The following is an 18,576-nucleotide window of genomic DNA, read 5'->3' as shown; positions in this document are numbered from 1 at the left end:
AACCCTGGTGTGATTGCTCGTTTAGTGCGGTTCATTTGAACATATGTGAACGCTGCTATCCGAACCCCGGTGCGGACCAAACCAGCGGCCCGAGACTGCTATAAAGACGGGTCTCGGTCCGCTTCCAAACCAACTCTGGTGCGGTTCGACTGATATATGAACGCAACACGGACCAAAGACATGTAAACGGACCAAAAACGGACGTAATGTCACAAGATGTGACGCCTAGTCAGCTGATTTGACGACGCGGAAAGATCGGCGTATCCAAAATGAGTAACTTTAACGTTAGAGGGCAAACGTAGAGCAACGAGGAAGAGCCTCATCAATATTTGGTCCGACGAGCATGTTTCGAAAATGCTAGAAAAAACGCACAAAAAGCAGACCTGGTTCTTCTCATTAAAGGACCCGTGTTGCCCATTATTAGCAGGTACAGACGACAGAACGGCCGTCTCTTCTCTGCACAACGGAGGAAATCCTGAAACTGTTTTGAATGTTTTGACCATGTTATGCGCTCTTCATGAGTTCTCAGCGGGTAAAATAATGCCATATGTACACGCATAAAATGATGGCGTGTAATCCGGCACACAGCATTGTTTTGAATGTTCGGTAAGCAGCTCCTACGTCATATAAGCCGACCAATCAGGTTGTGACCGTCTCCCTGAGCCTTTGGTTCGGCAACTCTAGGTTCGCTGTTAAAAATGCCAGTGTGAACGCTAAGCGGACCAGGACTATATGTTTTGTTTTTGTTATTTGGTCCGGACCAAACTAACCATAACCGAACTACAAGTGTGAACTCTCCCTTAGATGTTTGGACTAGAAACAAGACAAATATACTACGTAAGAAAATCATTTTTTGCAGTGCAATGTTGCTGCAAGATGTTGCTTGGGCACGTTCTCATTGAGAAAAAAATTCCTATCTGTATATCTAAAGAGAAATTTGTTGCCCATTCCCAATGGGAAAAAGCCCACAGCAACATCTTTCAGCAACATTGCACTGCACAAAATTATTTTCTTACGTAGTATATTTGTCTTGTTTCTTTTTTAACAGAATCTAGTTACCGAACCAAAGGCATAGAGAGACGTTCACAACCTTTTTAATTGCCCGGCAACATTGCTCAAAAAGTTGCCCTGTGTATCATCAGCTTAAGGCTCCATCTAAACGAGACGGTGTAAGTAAGCAAGCTTTATTTCTATAGCACTTTTCACAGACAACACACAAAGTGCTTTACAAAATTAAAATATACACATAAAAGATATACACATACACATAACATACAAATATACACAAAAACATACAAAACCATAATTGCTAATTAAATGCTTGTCTAAAAAGATGCGTCTTAAAGTGTTTTTTAAGGCGTATAAAGAGACGGGTCTTACCAGATATCTCTCAGAGGACACACTGACCAGGATGAGATCATCGCCCACCCTGACCTTCTCACCCTCTGACCTCTGCTTGGACGCAGGGTGGATGGTCCACCAACATGCCTCACCTGGAGGGAGATTTTCTTTAAAGGGATAGTTCACTTTAAAATGAAAATTCTGTCATCCTTTAATAATAATGTGTTCGATTTATATAGCGCTTTTCAAGATACTCAAAGCGCTTTACATTGAAGGGGGGAATCTCCTCAACCACCACCAATGTGCAGCACCACCTGGATGATGCGACGGCAGCCATATTGCGCCAGAACGCTCACCACACACCAGCTGATTGGTGGAGAGGAGACCGAGTGATGAAGCCAATCAGGAGAGGGGGATTATTAGGAGGCCATGAAGGACAGGGGCCAATGGGCAAATTTGGCCAGGATGCCGGGGTTACATCCCTACTCTTTTTCCAAAGGACATCCTGGGATTTTTAACGACCAAAGATAGTCAGGACCTCGGTTTAATGTCTCATCCGAAGGACGGTGCTCTTTGACAGTACAGTGTCCCCATCGCTATACTGGGGTGTTAGGACCCACACAGACCACAGGGTGAGCGCCCCCTGCTGGCCTCACTTACACCTCTACCAGCAGCTCCTGGTTTTCCCAGTTGGTCTCCCATCCAGGTACTGACCAGGCTCAGCCCTGCTTAGCTTCAGTGGGAACTTAGCTTTACTCACCCTCAAGTTGTTTCAAGCCTGTATGAATTTCTTTCTTCAGCTGAACACAAGGGAAGATATTTTGAAGAATGTCCGTAACCAAACATTTAACTGGAGCCATTGACTTCTGTAGTAGGAAAAAAAAATACTATGGAAGTCAATGGCTCCAGTTAACTGTTTGGTTACTGACATTCTTCAAAATATCTTCCCTTGTGTTCAGCTGAAGAAAGAAATTCATACAGGTTTGAAACAACTTGAGGGTGAGTAAAGGATGACAGAATTTTAATTTTAAAGTTAACTATCCCTTTAACTCAGATTTCCCTTTTGTATATTTGCAAGCATTTGGTATACTTGAGATAATCAGACACCTGTCGAGTCCTCCTGCAAGCCCACGTCAAAGGCCAGCTTGTCTGTGAGTGACCTTGATGTTGTCAAACAGCTGAGGTACTGCATCAAGCAAAGATATGGCAATCAATAAAAACAGAGGGAATAAATTATTCTTTCGCTATAGTACATTTTCTATTAAAATACTCATGTATGTGTGAATACTGAAATTTGACCCACCATGCTGGAGTGAGTATGTCTGAGAAGGATGGCATGGCCATACAGCAACGTGCGGTGGCCTCCTCCTTGTGAAGACTAGAAAGAAGGTGGAAAAACATGCAATAGGCATCTACACCAATCAGGCATAACATTATGACCTTTCTAATATTGTGTTGGTCCCCCTTTTGCTGACCCTTCAAGGCATGGAGTCCACTAGACCCCTGAAGGTGTGCTGTGGTATCTGACACCAAGATGTTAGCAGCAGATCCTTTAAGTCCTGTAAGATGGGACGTTGGGCCTCAATGGATCGGATTTGTTCGTTTATCACATCCCACAGATGCTCGATTGGATTGAGATCTGGGGAATTTGGAGGCCGAGTCGACGCCTCAAACTGGTTGTTGTGCTCCTCAAACCATTCCTGAAGCATTTGTGCTTTGTGTCAGGAGCATTACCCTGCTGGAAGAGCCACAGCCACCAGAATACCGTTTCCATGAAAGGCTGAACATGGTCTCAGCAATGCTTAGGTAGGTGGAGCGTGTCAAAGTAACATCCACATGGATGGAGGACCCAAGGTTTTCCAGCAGAACATTGCCCAAAGCATCACACTGCCTCCGCAGGCTCGCCTTCTTCCCATAGTGAGCAAGTTTCTTGAGCTCCAGTAGCTCGTCTGTTTGATCGGACCACACGGGCCAGCCTTCGCTCCCCACGTGCATCAATGAGCCTTGGCCGCCCATGACCCTGTGGCCGGTTCTCCACTGGTCCTTCCTTGGAGCACTTTTGATAGATACTGACCACTGCAGACCGGGAACAGCCCACAAGAGCTGCAGTTTTGGAGATGCTCTGACCCAGTCGTCTAGCCGTCACAATCTGGCCCTTGTCAAACTCGCTCAAATCCTTACGCTTGCCCATCTCTCCTGCTTCTAAAACATCAACTTTATGGAAAAAATGTTCCCTTGCTGCCTAATATATCCCACCCACTAACAGGAGATGAAGAGATCATCAGTGTTATTTACTTCACCTGTCAGTGGTCATAATGTAAATAATGCCTGATTGGTATTTATAGATATGTTTTTATCACAGTAATAACTGAAAAATTAACACAGAACTGGGTTAAGAATATAAGAAGACAAAAAAGTTTCAAAATGGACATAGTTATAACCCGCCTTTCACTGTCTCTGACATTTGCCATGAATGACTTCTGGCCTGCAGTTTGTTAGAGATCGTGACAAGGCAGCTATAATCTGAGGTAGAATCACACTAATAAGAATAATCAAAAGAAACAGGAACAGGCAAAAATGGAAACCTACCCATTTGTCCAAATCGACTGCCTATAGTTGGCAAAAGAGAAAACAAGGTAAGGAGGACAAGAGACAGTTATGCATTTTATGATTGTTCGGGCACAACAAGTAATTGAGTTTGAGTTTATTTGATATTAAAGGGATAATTCACCCAAAAACATTTACTCACCGTCATGTACCAATTTAGATTTAATATTTTTGGGTGGACTATCGTTTGGAGGGACTCTCGCCCTATTCCAGATGTATGTGCTCTGAACAAACCTCATTAAGCTCATTTGTGTTAGCCAGCATTTCCTGAAGGGCCCGCACAGATAAGGACTGCTCCAGGATAAAGCAGCATATCGCCAGATCAGGAGGAACATTCTAGAATGACAAACAAAATATATAACTTATCAGGGTTCGAGTGCTTTAAAGGGTTAGTTCACCCAATAGTGTAAATTCTGTCATTAATTCCTCTCCCTCAACCCAAACTTGTCAGACCTTCATTCATCTTCAGACACTGATGAAGATATTTCTGATGAACTCCCAGAGCTCTCTGACCCCTCCATAGACAGCAGTGCCCACTTTCAAGCTCCAGACAGGAAGTTAAGACATCGTTACAATAGTCATGTGACTCCAGTGGTTCAACCTTAATGTGATGAAGAGATGAAAATACTTTAGTGCGCAAAACACACAAATAACCACTTTATTCATCACTCTCTTCACGTCTGTGTCAGTCTCTTACGCTGTTGACGTAGTAAACCCAGTGCAGAGCTTCCGGGTTCTACATCAGAACGCCGGCTCATTATTGGTCAGCTCCTGCTTCAGCACCACACGCATGTGTCACGTGATCAGCATCAGCCAATGGTGAGCCGGCGTTCGGATGTAGAACCCTAAAGCTCTGCAATGTGTTTACTACGCCAACAGCGTAAGAGACTGACACAGAAGAGATTGATGAATGAAGCCGTTATTTGTGTGTGTTTTTGTGCACTTAAGTATTCTCATCTCTTCATAACAATAAGGCTGAACCACTGGAGTCACATGACTATTGTAACGATGTCTTTACTTCCTGTCTGGAGCTTGAAAGTTGTAATGATATTGCTGTAATGATATCAGTTTTCATCAAAAATATCTTAATTTGTGTTTTCAAGATGAACGAAGATCTGACAGGTTTGGAACGACCTGAGGAATTAATGACAGAATTTTCCTTTTTTTGGTGAGCTAAATCTTTAAGGCCTTTAACCCAAAGAGTAAAAATATGTTTTATTTAGCGAGCATGTACTCACTTAGATCATAGACAGAAAAGACAGAATTAAATGGTTTTTAAAGCTTTTTTTCCAAGCCCATTGTCCATAAAAGTTTCCATGCTTCTTTAGAATCACGACACTCACTCCAACTTTCATGAAGTTCTACGCATGAAGAGGGACACTGTCACAACAGTTATAGCTTCACGTATGGGCTGATCTCCATAACAGTTATAGCTTCACGTATGGGCTGATCTCCATAAGTTATAGCTTCACGTATGGGCTGATCTCCATAACAGTTATAGCTTCACGTATGGGCTGATCTCCATAACAGTTATAGCTTCACGTATGGGCTGATCTCCATAAAGTTGCTTCTTTAGAATCCTGTGACGGTCTGAGAGTTTACCTTTAGGAGTGATTAGGTAGACTTGGTCACACCTGTTTTCTAAAGGACCCAACAATGGCTATACAAGTTATTTTTTATTTTTGATAATTCTTCACCTAGAGTCCCGAGAATTGTGTCGCAGAGGTTTTTTTCGAAGGAGAGCCAAAAACCTTGGACTAGTTATCCAAACTTGGTTTGACTCCAATCTCGAGTGGTTCGATGTACAGCGGCGGTCCTACAGGCAAAGTTGCTGCCATGTGGAGATTCCCTCCTTCTATGTAAAGTGCTTTGAGTGCCTAGAAAAGCGCTATATAAATGTAACAAATTAACGAATTATGTGGTATAAATGTCGTGGGATTGTGCCTAAAATCGCATGGTATACAATCCTTTACACACGTGAAAAACGCAAAGGTGTCCTCAGTGGCCAATTTCTATCAGGTTTCTCATAGGCCTCATTACGATCGGCCTCCATTAACCTAATCTGATAGCTGCTCAAACAGAATTTCCCGCAATTTTCGAGAAAATGTCACCTTGGACAAAGACACAGCATGCCAATTTTCAAGTCAATCAGACTTAGGGTTGTGTAGTTAAAATCTTAATTTGATTTTAGGGTTGTGTAGTTAAAATCTTAATTAGATAGCCATTTAATGGTTTCCCCATGTTATAGTGCCACCAAGTGGCCAGTCGCTGTATGCTTTTTCACACGACCACAGAATGAGCACTTAAATATGTGTGCCAAGTTTGGTGAGAATATCTCATTCTGTTTACAAGTTATAGCTATTTTAGTAAAAGTGGCTCCGCCCACTTCTAAAATTTTGGCGGCCCTTATGGACCGTGAATCGAAATTTAAACTTCTTTTGATAATTATCGACAATCAGACTCCAGAGAATCTCACTGCACTGCTTTGGTTCCAATCAGGCCAAATACCAAGGACTAGATTGCAAAAGTATGTTTTCAGAAAAATCCAAAATATCCCAAAAATTTGCAAGCCGATCAAATCTGAGGCATGCATTTAGTCTATCTTGAGCCAAGGATTCCAGTGATATCAGACACATGAGCTTACACCTAATGGTTTAGGAGTTATGACTGATATCATACTTTTGAGCGCTGTAGCGCCCCCATCAGGCCGATTGGGACGAGCTTTGGTGTCATTGTAGATGGTGTGAGAACTACCAGCCCTCAAAGTTTCAAGTCTCTACGACTTACGGTTTGGTCTGCCCGATCACTTTTAGGGGAGAATACTGATCCATGGAAATGTTACCAATTACAATAGGAATTTAGCAGCGCTACTCGCTTGAACCTTTAAAAAGTGTACAGAACATTGGGAATCCAAAACATCAGACAGTATTTCATGAACTCAGAATGACATGCACACCTGGGCATTGGATGTAGTTTCCAGAAAGCACAGGCGATTCCCAAAACCCTCACAGGACAGACAGAGTTTGATCTGCTCCTTCAGGATAGTAGCTGTGCACTGCAGAACCACCTGGTCATCCTACGAAGACAACACATTTCAGTCGTAGGGTTATATATCATGCTTATAAAGAAGTCTAAACATCTCAGAAAAGTTAAAAAGCAAATTCTGTTGTCATTTACTTTGTTCAATGGCTGTAAACACTTCTCATGCAAGTCTCATGGAAGTAAATCTCAATCTTTGCTCTTTTGGACTATTTTAATGTCTTTACTTCCTTTCTGGAAGTTGTAATGATTTTGCTGCATACGATTTGTTTAGAAACCTCTCAGATATCATCAAAAAATATCTTAATTTGTGTTTTCAAGATGAACGAAGATCTGACAGGTTTGGAACGACATGAGGAATTAATGACAGAATTTTCCTTTTTTTGGTGAGCTAAATCTTAAAGGCCAAAAAAAGAGTAAAAATATGTTTTATTTAGCGAGCATGTACTCACTTAGATCATAGACAGAAAAGGCAGTATTACATGGTTTTTAAAGCTTTTTTTCTAAGCCCATTGTCCAGAAAAGTTTCCATGCTTCTTTAGAATCACGACACTCACTCCAACTTTCATGAAGTTCTACGCATGAAGAGGGACACTGTCACAACAGTTATAGCTTCACATATGGGCTGATCTCCATAAAGTTGCTTCTTTAGAATCCTGTGAAGGTCTGAGAGTTTAATGATTAGGTAGACTCTGCCACGACTGTTTTCTAAAGGACCCAGCAATGGCTATACAAAGGCCAAAGGTATTTTGATTCAGTGAATATTGCTAGTTTCTGAAAAACTGCTTTAGACAAGTCATTGAAGTTTTCTTTGTAACAGCATGTCCATAGGACACATTGCTCCTACATAACTTGGTATTAGTAACTGTGATCAAGGCAGCAAGCCCCTAATCCTGAATGTGGCTCGGGTTACAGCCAAAACACATGCGAGGAGGCTTAAATAAAGACTGTCTGGGAAGAAAGAAAGATTGATTTATGTATTTAATATATTCAGGTTCTATAAAATACAAAGTTGTGGTTTGAAAGGCCTGTAGTTGCGCTGCTAATTATAATGTAAAACACCACCCTGTTTACTAGTTGACTTCAAATAAACATAATTTAATGGATAACCTCATTATTGTTTCATTGATTAATTTGTACGAATATGCAATTTTTCTGTAAAATTGTCAGCATGTTATATTAAAGACTTAGCACGCCTTGGGTTGCGGTAGGTCGTGTCCTTGACAGCATGTGCATGACAGTGTATTATTATATGTAAGTGTGTCGTCTGCTGAGATCTTCCAGGGCTGGAATGTGACCCAGTGGGCCGTGGAAGCATTTACATTTAATGAATGTTAGACGAGTTCTTATAATGAGGGAAATGCAATGAGCATTAATTTTACTTACGTTAATCTCATTAAAAAATGTAAACTTGTTGGAAAAAAAACTACACTGTAAAAAAAAAAAACTTAAACTTAAAAAAAGTAAGTAACCTGGTAGCCTTAAATTTTTGTGTTTATTGAAATACAATTTTTTATGGAGTTGATACAATGAAAGAAATTGGTTCAATAAATAGAAACTCAAAATATTATTGTTTCTGAACCACATAAAAAATAACAATTTGCCATGTTTCACTGCGTCATCACAAATAAAACACACAATTACCCAATATGCTTACAAAAACTTTTAATAATATTTGAATAAAGGTTGTCGATTCCCAAAAATGTTCATTCAAAACTCAAAATTGTTCATTGTATTAACTCAATTTTTAAATTTCAATGAACTAAGGCAACCAGAAAATGTATTTTCTTAATTGTTTTTTTACAGTGTACTGTTCCAACAGTTTGACACCGTGAAATCAAAATTGACTACACTATAGAATAGAATAGAATAGAATAGGATATACTTTATTGTCCCATTACTGGGAAATTTGTCTTAGACATCGTGACACGGCCAGTGTACAATAAGACAATACATACATGCATACTCACATACATAAATGCCTAAATTTTAATATAAAAAATACAGCATTATATATCAGACATAAGATTCTCTATTTAAGATTTTGACCGCAGTTGGCACTAAATAATTTTTGTAACCGTTTGACTTACACTTCAAAACCCTAAATCGTCTCCCTGATGGTAACACAGGGTTCGTACACCTTTTCAAAGGTCAAATTCAAGCACTTTTCAAGCACTTTCAAGGTCCATTTTAAAGATTTTTCCAGCACCTAACACCGCTGTAAATTACATACCAATACATTGTCAAAATTATTATTTAGTGATCATCACATTAAAAAGATAATAATGCTATAAACAGCCAAAATTGTGTTTCGTAAAGCAGAAGGATCAGATATTTAACCAAATCACAAATTTTATTTATTTTAAATGTATCACTGTCTAAGTAGACTGTGCTTACTATCTAACCTGCCTTTGGGGTAACTGTAAAAACAATTACCCAAAACAAAATCACTTGACGGGTTCACTTAACTTTCACTTCATTTATTGAAAATTTTAAAACTGCAAACATTCGTCTTTGAGGTAGACAGTCAGTCGGATTCAGCTCATTGACCTTTTCTATTTTTAATTATTTTCTTTTTTTTGTGTGTATGTCTAGGCAATCAAATATTTCTTCACAAGAGATCACTTTATATGATGAGGCTTAAGCTTGTTTTTTCATAAACATTGCTCAATTACCATTACAATTATCTCACAAATATGCTTACAGTGCATGTTCTACAATGGGGTAATTGTGTTGCAGTAGCTTACATACAGCACAAGAAAGCTTGACTTCAAATGGTAAAAAGAAGAGAAAACAGTAATAAAATAAGAACAAATAAGAAAAAATAATAGCACAAATAATTCAGGTATAGGCCTAGGTCTAACTGTATTCAGGTGAGAAACTGAATTAAAAAAATAAACAAGTTATCAAATTTAAAATAACATTGGCTTTTCATTGTAAAAATTTAATATATATTAATCTGTTAAAGTTACATAAGTTAATCAGTAAAGAGCAGCAGGTGATCTTTTGTCTTGTAGTTTGAATAACTGCTGCCCCTTTAAGACCTGACGCAAATGTAGAATCAAAACACTGTTCCTGTTACTCATTCTTCTGAACTGTTTACAACGGTATTTACGTTAATACACACCCAGGTGAACATTGTAACATTTTTATGTGTGTATTTGACCATTCATAAGCTGGGAAAATGAGCTATTTTTTATTTTATTTACTTGTATGTGAGAGGTCGGCTTATAACGGTATGTGCTCACTTCAGATATGAGCACGAAATCTGCGGGAATTTGTAGAATTATGTGCAATCCTGTGTGAAATTCAGACCAATCACACACTAACACACTGTCATAAAGAAAAATCCAGCAGAACGCGTCGGCACGTTAATGTTCAGAGGGTTAACCTGTCGGCCGGAGGCGGAGGGGAGAGCAACAGGTGTAAAGAGGAGAGGTATCGTTTCGGATATTACATTATCGATGCATATCAAAAATATCAATATTTTTGACAGCACTACTTGTATGACCATCTGACACTATTTTTATGCACTAAGCTAACGTTTGTAGGTTTTAATTTGCGGATTTGTGGCTATGTTACGTTCACTGCCTATTCCACAAATGAACATGCCATAACGGACATCCTAATCTTACATTATCACATTATACATGAGTTTCGTTGCAAAACGAGATATATCCATTTTGAGAAATGTTGGTTATTTGACATTATTATTTAAGATATCAACAGTCAAGTTCATTCACAATTTTTGTACATTAAACTATTACTTGAGCTCAGTGCAGGCCAGGGACACAATATTCTTCAAATCCAGGATATTTTTTATTTAATTTTATGTCCATGAATAGTTCATAAATAAGTCAAAAACCATGCCAAACTGCAACATATTTATCTTAACATTGTCAGACATCTTAAATTGGTTAAAAAAACAAATACATCATAAATATATGGAATAGTATATACAAAGATTGATTAATAATAATAAGATTCCGAGTAAGTTTTGGCCAGAACAAACATACATATATATATTTTTCTTTTTTCTTTTTGCAAAACGCTATATATCCACCACAAGCTATATTATTCTACTGTAATACCATTAAAAAAAGCTTGTGGGTGTGCGTGTGTGTGTGTGTGCGCGCGCGCGCGCATGACACAGACCAACGTTACTCGCAGTCGCACGATGAACAAAATAAATCTTTGGATGTTTTCGCTCCCCTGAATGCCTTGCCGTTTGGTCTTCTCCCTTTGATTATTTTGATTATATTGATTAAGATGCCTTCCCTGACCGGCTCCAATCCGTCATCGAAATCCATAACGTTAAGCTCAACTCTGAAGCTTTGATTCTCTAACTGACAGACAGCTGTTGATCAGTGACGTAGCCTATACGTGACTGACAGCTCGCCTACAGTATAAACAATTAAATGGTAAACCTTTTTTAGTTAGCCTATTGAATCCTCTTTTTAAAAATATGTTTTTTGTTTTACTATTATCGTTAAATCACTGAGCAAACTCGGAGCACTTCACCGGCGGTGACTCAACTCGTGTGACATCCTGAGCTCGCGCAGCATCTTGAACGTTCTTTATCGCACTTTGTAAAGAAACTGGGCTGGCGGATATCGCGTTTTGTGGAAAAAAATACATTTTGTAGGAGGCTTAAAATGTACATTTTTAAATCTTATTAATGACAGCAATTAACACATAGATTAAGGTACATCTAAACAGTGATTTCCAATAATAAAATCTAAATGTCAAAAAATGCCGTTTATTGTGTTTTGCAACCAAACTCTTCATATGTAACGTACTCTTTGTCACTTATGCGAATTCCTAGCTAGCAGTTAATAGCGCAAGTTAAACAAATAGTCGCTAATGTGTACATTAGGCTACAGTAAACCTTAGTTAGCTTACTTGAAAGTCAATGAGTAAGCCTACCTTTCATGTGACTCAAAAGAGCAGACTCGCCCATAGTGAAAAGCTGCAAGTGTTTTAGCAGACTTTACAAGAGGCACTTCGTGGGGATTGTGGCCGCTTGATCCAAAATTCGAATTTAGCATCTTTCAACCAACGCTCATTGAAACGACAACATGGGGGCAGAGTCACACATGGAAATAGACGGGCAGATCGCGAGCACAGCAGGTTTCATTTTAGGCTCTCCAACATATTATATTTCTACATTTAATAAACAAACTATTTAGTCAGATAGGTATTTGTTGTAAAATAAATAGTTACAATTTCAAGCATTTTTAAGCACTTTATCTAAAATTCAAGCACTTTTCAAACCTTGAAAACACAACATCAAAATTCAAGCACTTTCAAGGATTTCAAGCACCCGTACGAACCCTGTAACAGATTAAAATACATGTGCAAAAATATGTGTGTCATCAGCAACAATTTTTTTAGCTTGTTTAAAAAACTATAAACATGAACTCTCAAAATAATGAATTGGTTTGAGTAGAGCCAACTCAAATTAAACAAATGCGTTTTTGAGTATTTAAAACTTTCTTTTTCTTTTGATTTCTCAAAACTGTGACATTTTGAGTAATCTCAATTGTTTTGAGTTTTATGAACTTGTTTCTTTTAATTTAGACGAACTTAAAGGTGCACTATGTAACTTTTCCGTCGCCTATTCAAAACAACGGCGTGGTTTGATGACGGCACGTTTGAGCGCAGAATCTTGGGACGTGTTCTTCTCCTCACAGGCGGTGGGAAAGAATCGGGATAGGACTCAGGCAGAAATAATGTTGATGGATGAGGTTATTAACGTTACTGTGGTGTGAAGCAGAGCAGTGAGTGTTGTGGAGCCGAGCGAGGCTGGAGCGATTTTTAATGAGATGAACAACACTCGCGAGCAGCAGGACTTTTATTATGCCAGAGTCGCCAGCGCCATTTCCTGTTCTCCGGTCATGAGTGTGAGGGAACGCGGATATGATGTCATCGACAGCCCACGCCCTCACACGTCCCGGTTCATTAAAATAGCAACTTTCTCACGATTTACAAATAGTTGGAAACATCTGGGATAATGCAAGTACTCAACTGAACAAAATATAAAACACAGCCTAGTAGTTTTTGGATATTTTACTGAAATTTTTTTACATAGTGCACCTTTAAATGTTTTATAATGCAAGTGCTATGCTATTGCTACCAAAAGCTTCGTGTAAACAATTAATTTATTGAATCAGCTAGTTAAAGCTAGTCAAGTTTCCACTACTAAAAATTTGAGATTACACATTTTCAAAACGTTTTAGCATGTCGTCGCTGAATTTTTTAAACATCAGCAACCCTATTACAGTATCACAAATTAAATTAAAAACATAGCCTCTTGCAACCTCCTCCTCGCTCCCTCTATTTCAGGCTGTGGCACCTGCTACATGCAATTTTTTTTTTAAAGTCACACAATAGCAACAGTTGAGCAGTAAACGCTGAGGAAAATACTATTAATGTGTGACGACGACCGTCTGATCACAGAAACTGCATCAGAAATACATCTCCATTAAACAACTAGCAATGAAGAATGATCCAAAAATCAAGGATTTACACTTCATCTGCTTTTCTTTTATCTACTCACTCATTTCAAAGATTATTTCACACACTACAATTCATAGTGATCTACAAACTTAATATCACGACTTTCCGCTTATGAGAAACAAAAACTATCCAATCTTTAATGTTTAACAGCAAAACAAAAAAAGCTCTAGAAGCCGTCTTAGAAATAGGGGGACATGCAAGTGATAGAGCTTTTAAATAGACTGTAACAAACAGGTGTTGGTTCGTGACGAGCTAGAAAGCTGCTAATCCCATCTCTATATAGACTCGAGCTCACAGACGGCAGCATCACAAACAACAGCGCTCGGTGTCTTCGGCGCTGGTTAAACTTCACACTCCGTTATACACTGTAAACATTTTTTGTTGGTTTAACTTAAAAAAGTAAGTAAGTAGCCTGGTTGCCTTAAAATTCTGAGTTTATTGAAATGAAAAATTTGAGGTTATACAATGAAGGAAATTGGTTTAATAAATAGAAACTCAAAATATTATTGTATCTGAACCACATAAAAAATTTGATAAATCATGAAAAAGCACAATTTGGCTGCGTCATCACGAATAAAACACAATTACCCAATATGCTTACAAAATCTTTTAATAATATTTAAATAAAGGTTGTTGATTCTCAAAAACTTTTTATTGTATTAACTAAAAATGTAAATTTCAATGAACTCAAAATTAAGGCAACCAGGTAACTTATGTTTTAAATATTTTTTTACAGTGTAGGACTCGTGTAAGAATGACTCGAGGTTCGTGTTGACATAACCCTAACACAGCCAGGTCAGGCATTTACAACACTAAGGTCAAGCATTGACTCCCTACAGCAGGGTTTCTGAAGTCAAATTTAAGACCTTAAGACCAATTAAAGAAAATGTATTGAAGGGAACACAACATGTCAATATGTATAATAGACACTTCAAAGTTTGAAAATACAATTTCCAACAGATCACCATTACTTTTTAACAAATTCGACAAAAGAATATATTGAATATAGAATAGAAGTGTGAATATCTCTACCAAACACTAGAATATGGAAATCATTTTTATTGAAGCTTCTGATGTTGTTTTCCAGCACAAATATCTAAAATATTCTTAAATCAAGACATTTACTGGAGAAATTACATGATAAGAAATCTTATGAAAGTGATTTTATTTATTGAAACAAGAACAAATATCTGCTGATGTGTATTAAAATCAACTTAAAGCAGCACTAGGTAACTTTTCAACCTTCATAATAAACTTTTTAAGACTCTTGTGATGATAAATCGTCTTACAATAGGTTGAATGACACGTCTGCCATAGCCTGACGGGGTCTGTATCGTTTTTAATCGTACTTTTAAACTTTGGGTTTCGGGTAGTAACCCGAGAACAAAAAGAACTACAAAACTCGACTGCTTTACGGCATATACGTCACTTCCACCAACACACACACTTCCTAACAGTCGGACGTGCGAGCCCAACTTTGTTCGTCGGATAACATAGTCATGTCCGAAGCAGCACAGACAAATAAGAAAGAAAAGGTTTTGTTGGAGGAAAGCAATAAGAGGAAATGAAAAAGTGATGGGATTAAAGGCAGGACGAGAATCAACATGTGACCAGCGTTTGCTCGTCGGCGTGAGCTGAAGGAGGCGTGCCCGACCGATGCTGTCCTGCTTGTTACGGTGAGCTACCACTCAAACATTGAACTGAAGTATCATATAGATTCTGTAAAACGGTAACCAATAGACTACTATAATGACGCTGGCTTGTAAACGTGAGCATCGTGATTATTTGGCGTTTGAAAAAAATAAAACCCATGAAATGATATTCATATGACATGCTGAAGCATAAGCCACTGACTGTACCTGGGATGAAGACGTTTCCCACGCGCCGCCAGATGAACTCCTGCATGTGAACTCCTCCTGCAGTGTTCAGGGGAACTGTTAGTGCTGCACCGACCCGCGGGACGCTTTTATGAAGTTATTTGGCCCGCCCCGCACCACTGGATATATTTTTACAACCCGCCGCGCACCCGCGACCATTAAATAGACATACGGGGTCCGCGGGTTATGAGACGACCCGCGCATCACTAGATCAGGGCTATCAGGGTTGTCATGTCAACAAATGCAGGCGCGATGGCATGCCCTGATGTAGGATGACTGAGCTTACGACAGTCGTTGAGGACATTATTTTTTCCAAACTGTGGGGGGACCCCGAGAGCAAAAGTAGCCAAGTGCGGCTTTAATTCAAATGTTAGTAATTTTCATACCCAATGACAGATATTTGTTCTTGTTTTAATCAAACTCACTTCATTTTGTTCAATTTCTTAGAAAACAAGATTAATTTCTTTATTTTGCATGTCATAAATGTCTCTTGATTTAAGTGTTTAGATATTTGTGCTGGAAAACTAAAATCCTGAGGAAGAACATCATGTTTGCAGTGAATGTAATTTAATCTAGAGCCCTATGAAATCTGTTTAATTTATTGTTTTATAGTTTATTCTGTCTTTAATGGTTAAATTAAATGTGACTGGCTTTCGTTGATCTTCAAGCACAAATGAAGATATTTGTAATGAAATCTGAGAGATTTCTGTCCTCCATTGACAGTCTAAGCAACTTCCACTGACGCTTCAGAAAGTTCATAAAGAGATCCTAAAACTGATCCATACGGATCGAGCGGATTATTCCAGATGTTCTGAAGAGACTCGATGGCTTTATATGATGAAGGAAAGTCTGACGGGTTTGGATCGACATGAGGACGAGGAAATGAGGATTTTTGGGTGAACTGTCCCTTTAAGTGTCAGACCTACTTTTGATTTATTCATCCAACATTTGACAAATTCTGAGACATTCCTCATTATACAGTAAATTACATTTTTATGAATGGATTCTGCTATTCATATGGCCCTAAATCAATGCCATGATATTGAATTTAAGACTTTCCACTGCAATTTAAGACATTTTTAAGCCCTTAAATTGTATTAGGTCGACCCGCAGAAACCCTGTATAGAAGCTTGACAACATGGTATGCATTTTAAACACACATTAAGGCAGTAACAGGCATCACTTGCACATCTTAAATTCACAGATCTTTGTACTGTATATTTATATCTTGGTCTTGGCAGAATGTTGTCGTCATGCTTCTGTGAACAGCGCCAAGTGTAAAGTCCCGTTTCAAACAGTGACAATCCAACCTCTGTGTATTAATAGACAACAATGCCAGCAAACCCACACACCTGGTCATGTCACTTACATTCATCCAAAAAGAGAAAGATGTTTAACATGGACCATATACAATGTGTAGTTAAGAATTCACACTTTAAAACAACTAATTTTTCATGACTCTTCCATTAATTAAAAAACTAAAAACATTGCTAATGCATATATCTACAAAACTATTTAAAAAATAAGTTACCTGGTTGCCTTAAAACTTTGAGTTCATTGAAATTAAAAATTTTAGTTAATACAATGAACATTTTTTAAGAATCGACAGATTTTATTTAAATATTATTAAAAAAAATTGTAAGCATATTGGGTAATTGTGTTTTATTCCTGATGACGCAGCCAAATTGTGCTATTTTCATGATTTATTAAATTTTTTATGTGGTTCAGATACAATAATATTTTGAGTTTCTATTTATTAAACCAATTTCCTTCATTGTATCAACTCAAATTTTGAATTTCAATACTTTTTTTTTTAAGGCAACCAGGTTACTTACTTTTTTAAAGTTAAACTAACAAAAAAATGTTTACAGCGTACACATTGACTGAGTTTCCTAATATTTTCAGTCCTTGTAATTATGCATTTTAACTCATCAGAGGTAAGGTAGTCTGAAATATAACTCACTGTTCGTAAGAACTGGATCTCCTCTTCTCCCTCCGCTCCTTCGGCCATGTTGCAGGAAATGGGCTTCCCTCTCGGTCCTTCTTCCCAGTTGGGACAGATCCTAGTTTTCCCGCTTCTCCGTCACTTCGGAACACAGGCTGGGAGTGTGTGTGGAAGAACGGAGACTCCAACTCTGGTGCAGATTAAAAGGAAGCTCCTCTTTCTCTAGCGTCCTCTCATCAAGGAGGAGGAGCACCGGCTCATACAGCTGACATTATCACTCTCTGTTGGGGTTAGCTCCATAATAAAGGACATATACCGAACTCAAACTGATTTATTGAGTGACAATCAGGGCTGGACTGGGGCGAAAATTCAGCTCTGGCATACCCAGCCCATCCGGCCCATGAGTTCCCCGTGAGTGTTTTTGCTGGGGTCGGGGCCTTAAATTGGACTATATAAATAAAACTAGGACAGGGACAAATAATGATAGATATTATCGAATTTGCTGAAAATGCAGATAAACTTAATATTGCTTTTTTGTCACACAGAAATGCCCTTGGCAGTAAAGCACTGATGATTTTGAGCACTGATGCAGTAAAGTAAATTTTCTTCTTTTAAATGCTGTCATCATTTACTCACTCTCGTGTCGTTCCAAACCTGTATGACTTCTGTGAAGCACAAAAGAAGATGTTTTGAAGAATGTTGGCAACCAAGCCATTTTGGTTAGGCTACCCTTTGAATATTGTATGAACAAAACAAAAAAAAAAGACTCAAATTATTTTATTTTATGCTACACAGAAATAAATTCATTTAGGTTTGGAATGACATTAGGGTGAGTAAATGATCACATTTTTGGGTTGAACAATCATATTTTTCAAGAGTTAACACATCATTTAAGTAAGACACTGATATCTATCTTTTATGAGGCTATTAAATTTCATTGAATCTATTAAAAAGTTAATACAACTTTTAAAGAGGAAAAAAAGCTTTGTCCTTAATTCATGGGATCCAGACTTTAATAGACTATAGTTTAACTGTAGTTTTATAGACTATAGTTTAACTGTAGGCCAGTTTCATTTAAATGTAAGATCATGTTAGTCACAGGGTAAAAAACATAGACTGTAAAAACCTTGCTCCTCATTATATGGCTATATGGTTTCTAAAACTATATAAAACATATATAATAAACTATTATATTTGTAAGTAAAAAAAAAAATGTAAACACCTGTAGAAAACAGCCTCTATAAAAGT

General features: G+C 38.1%; 1 protein-coding gene across 1 annotated transcript in view; it reads right to left on the bottom strand.

Moving 5' to 3' along the window:
- ryr1a (ryanodine receptor 1a (skeletal)) overlaps positions 1-17,483 on the bottom strand; it is a 174,182-nt gene extending 156,699 nt beyond the window's left edge. The window contains exons 1-7 of the mRNA XM_067432724.1: positions 17,347-17,483; positions 6,905-7,024; positions 4,183-4,284; positions 3,931-3,951; positions 2,645-2,719; positions 2,449-2,527; positions 1,381-1,493 (exon numbers count right to left, since the gene is read on the bottom strand). Of these exons, the coding sequence (XP_067288825.1) occupies positions 1,381-1,493; positions 2,449-2,527; positions 2,645-2,719; positions 3,931-3,951; positions 4,183-4,284; positions 6,905-7,024; positions 17,347-17,394 (558 nt within the window). The 5' untranslated portion in view covers positions 17,395-17,483. The remainder of the gene's footprint in view (positions 1-1,380; positions 1,494-2,448; positions 2,528-2,644; positions 2,720-3,930; positions 3,952-4,182; positions 4,285-6,904; positions 7,025-17,346) is intronic.
- Between the last annotated feature and the right edge of the window lie 1,093 nt (positions 17,484-18,576).

Source organism: Pseudorasbora parva, chromosome 23, assembly GCF_024679245.1.
Source record: "Pseudorasbora parva isolate DD20220531a chromosome 23, ASM2467924v1, whole genome shotgun sequence".
Classification (NCBI taxonomy): domain Eukaryota; kingdom Metazoa; phylum Chordata; class Actinopteri; order Cypriniformes; family Gobionidae; genus Pseudorasbora; species Pseudorasbora parva.
Note: the sequence above shows the minus strand (reverse complement) of the source record. Positions and strands in the feature narration are given on the sequence as shown.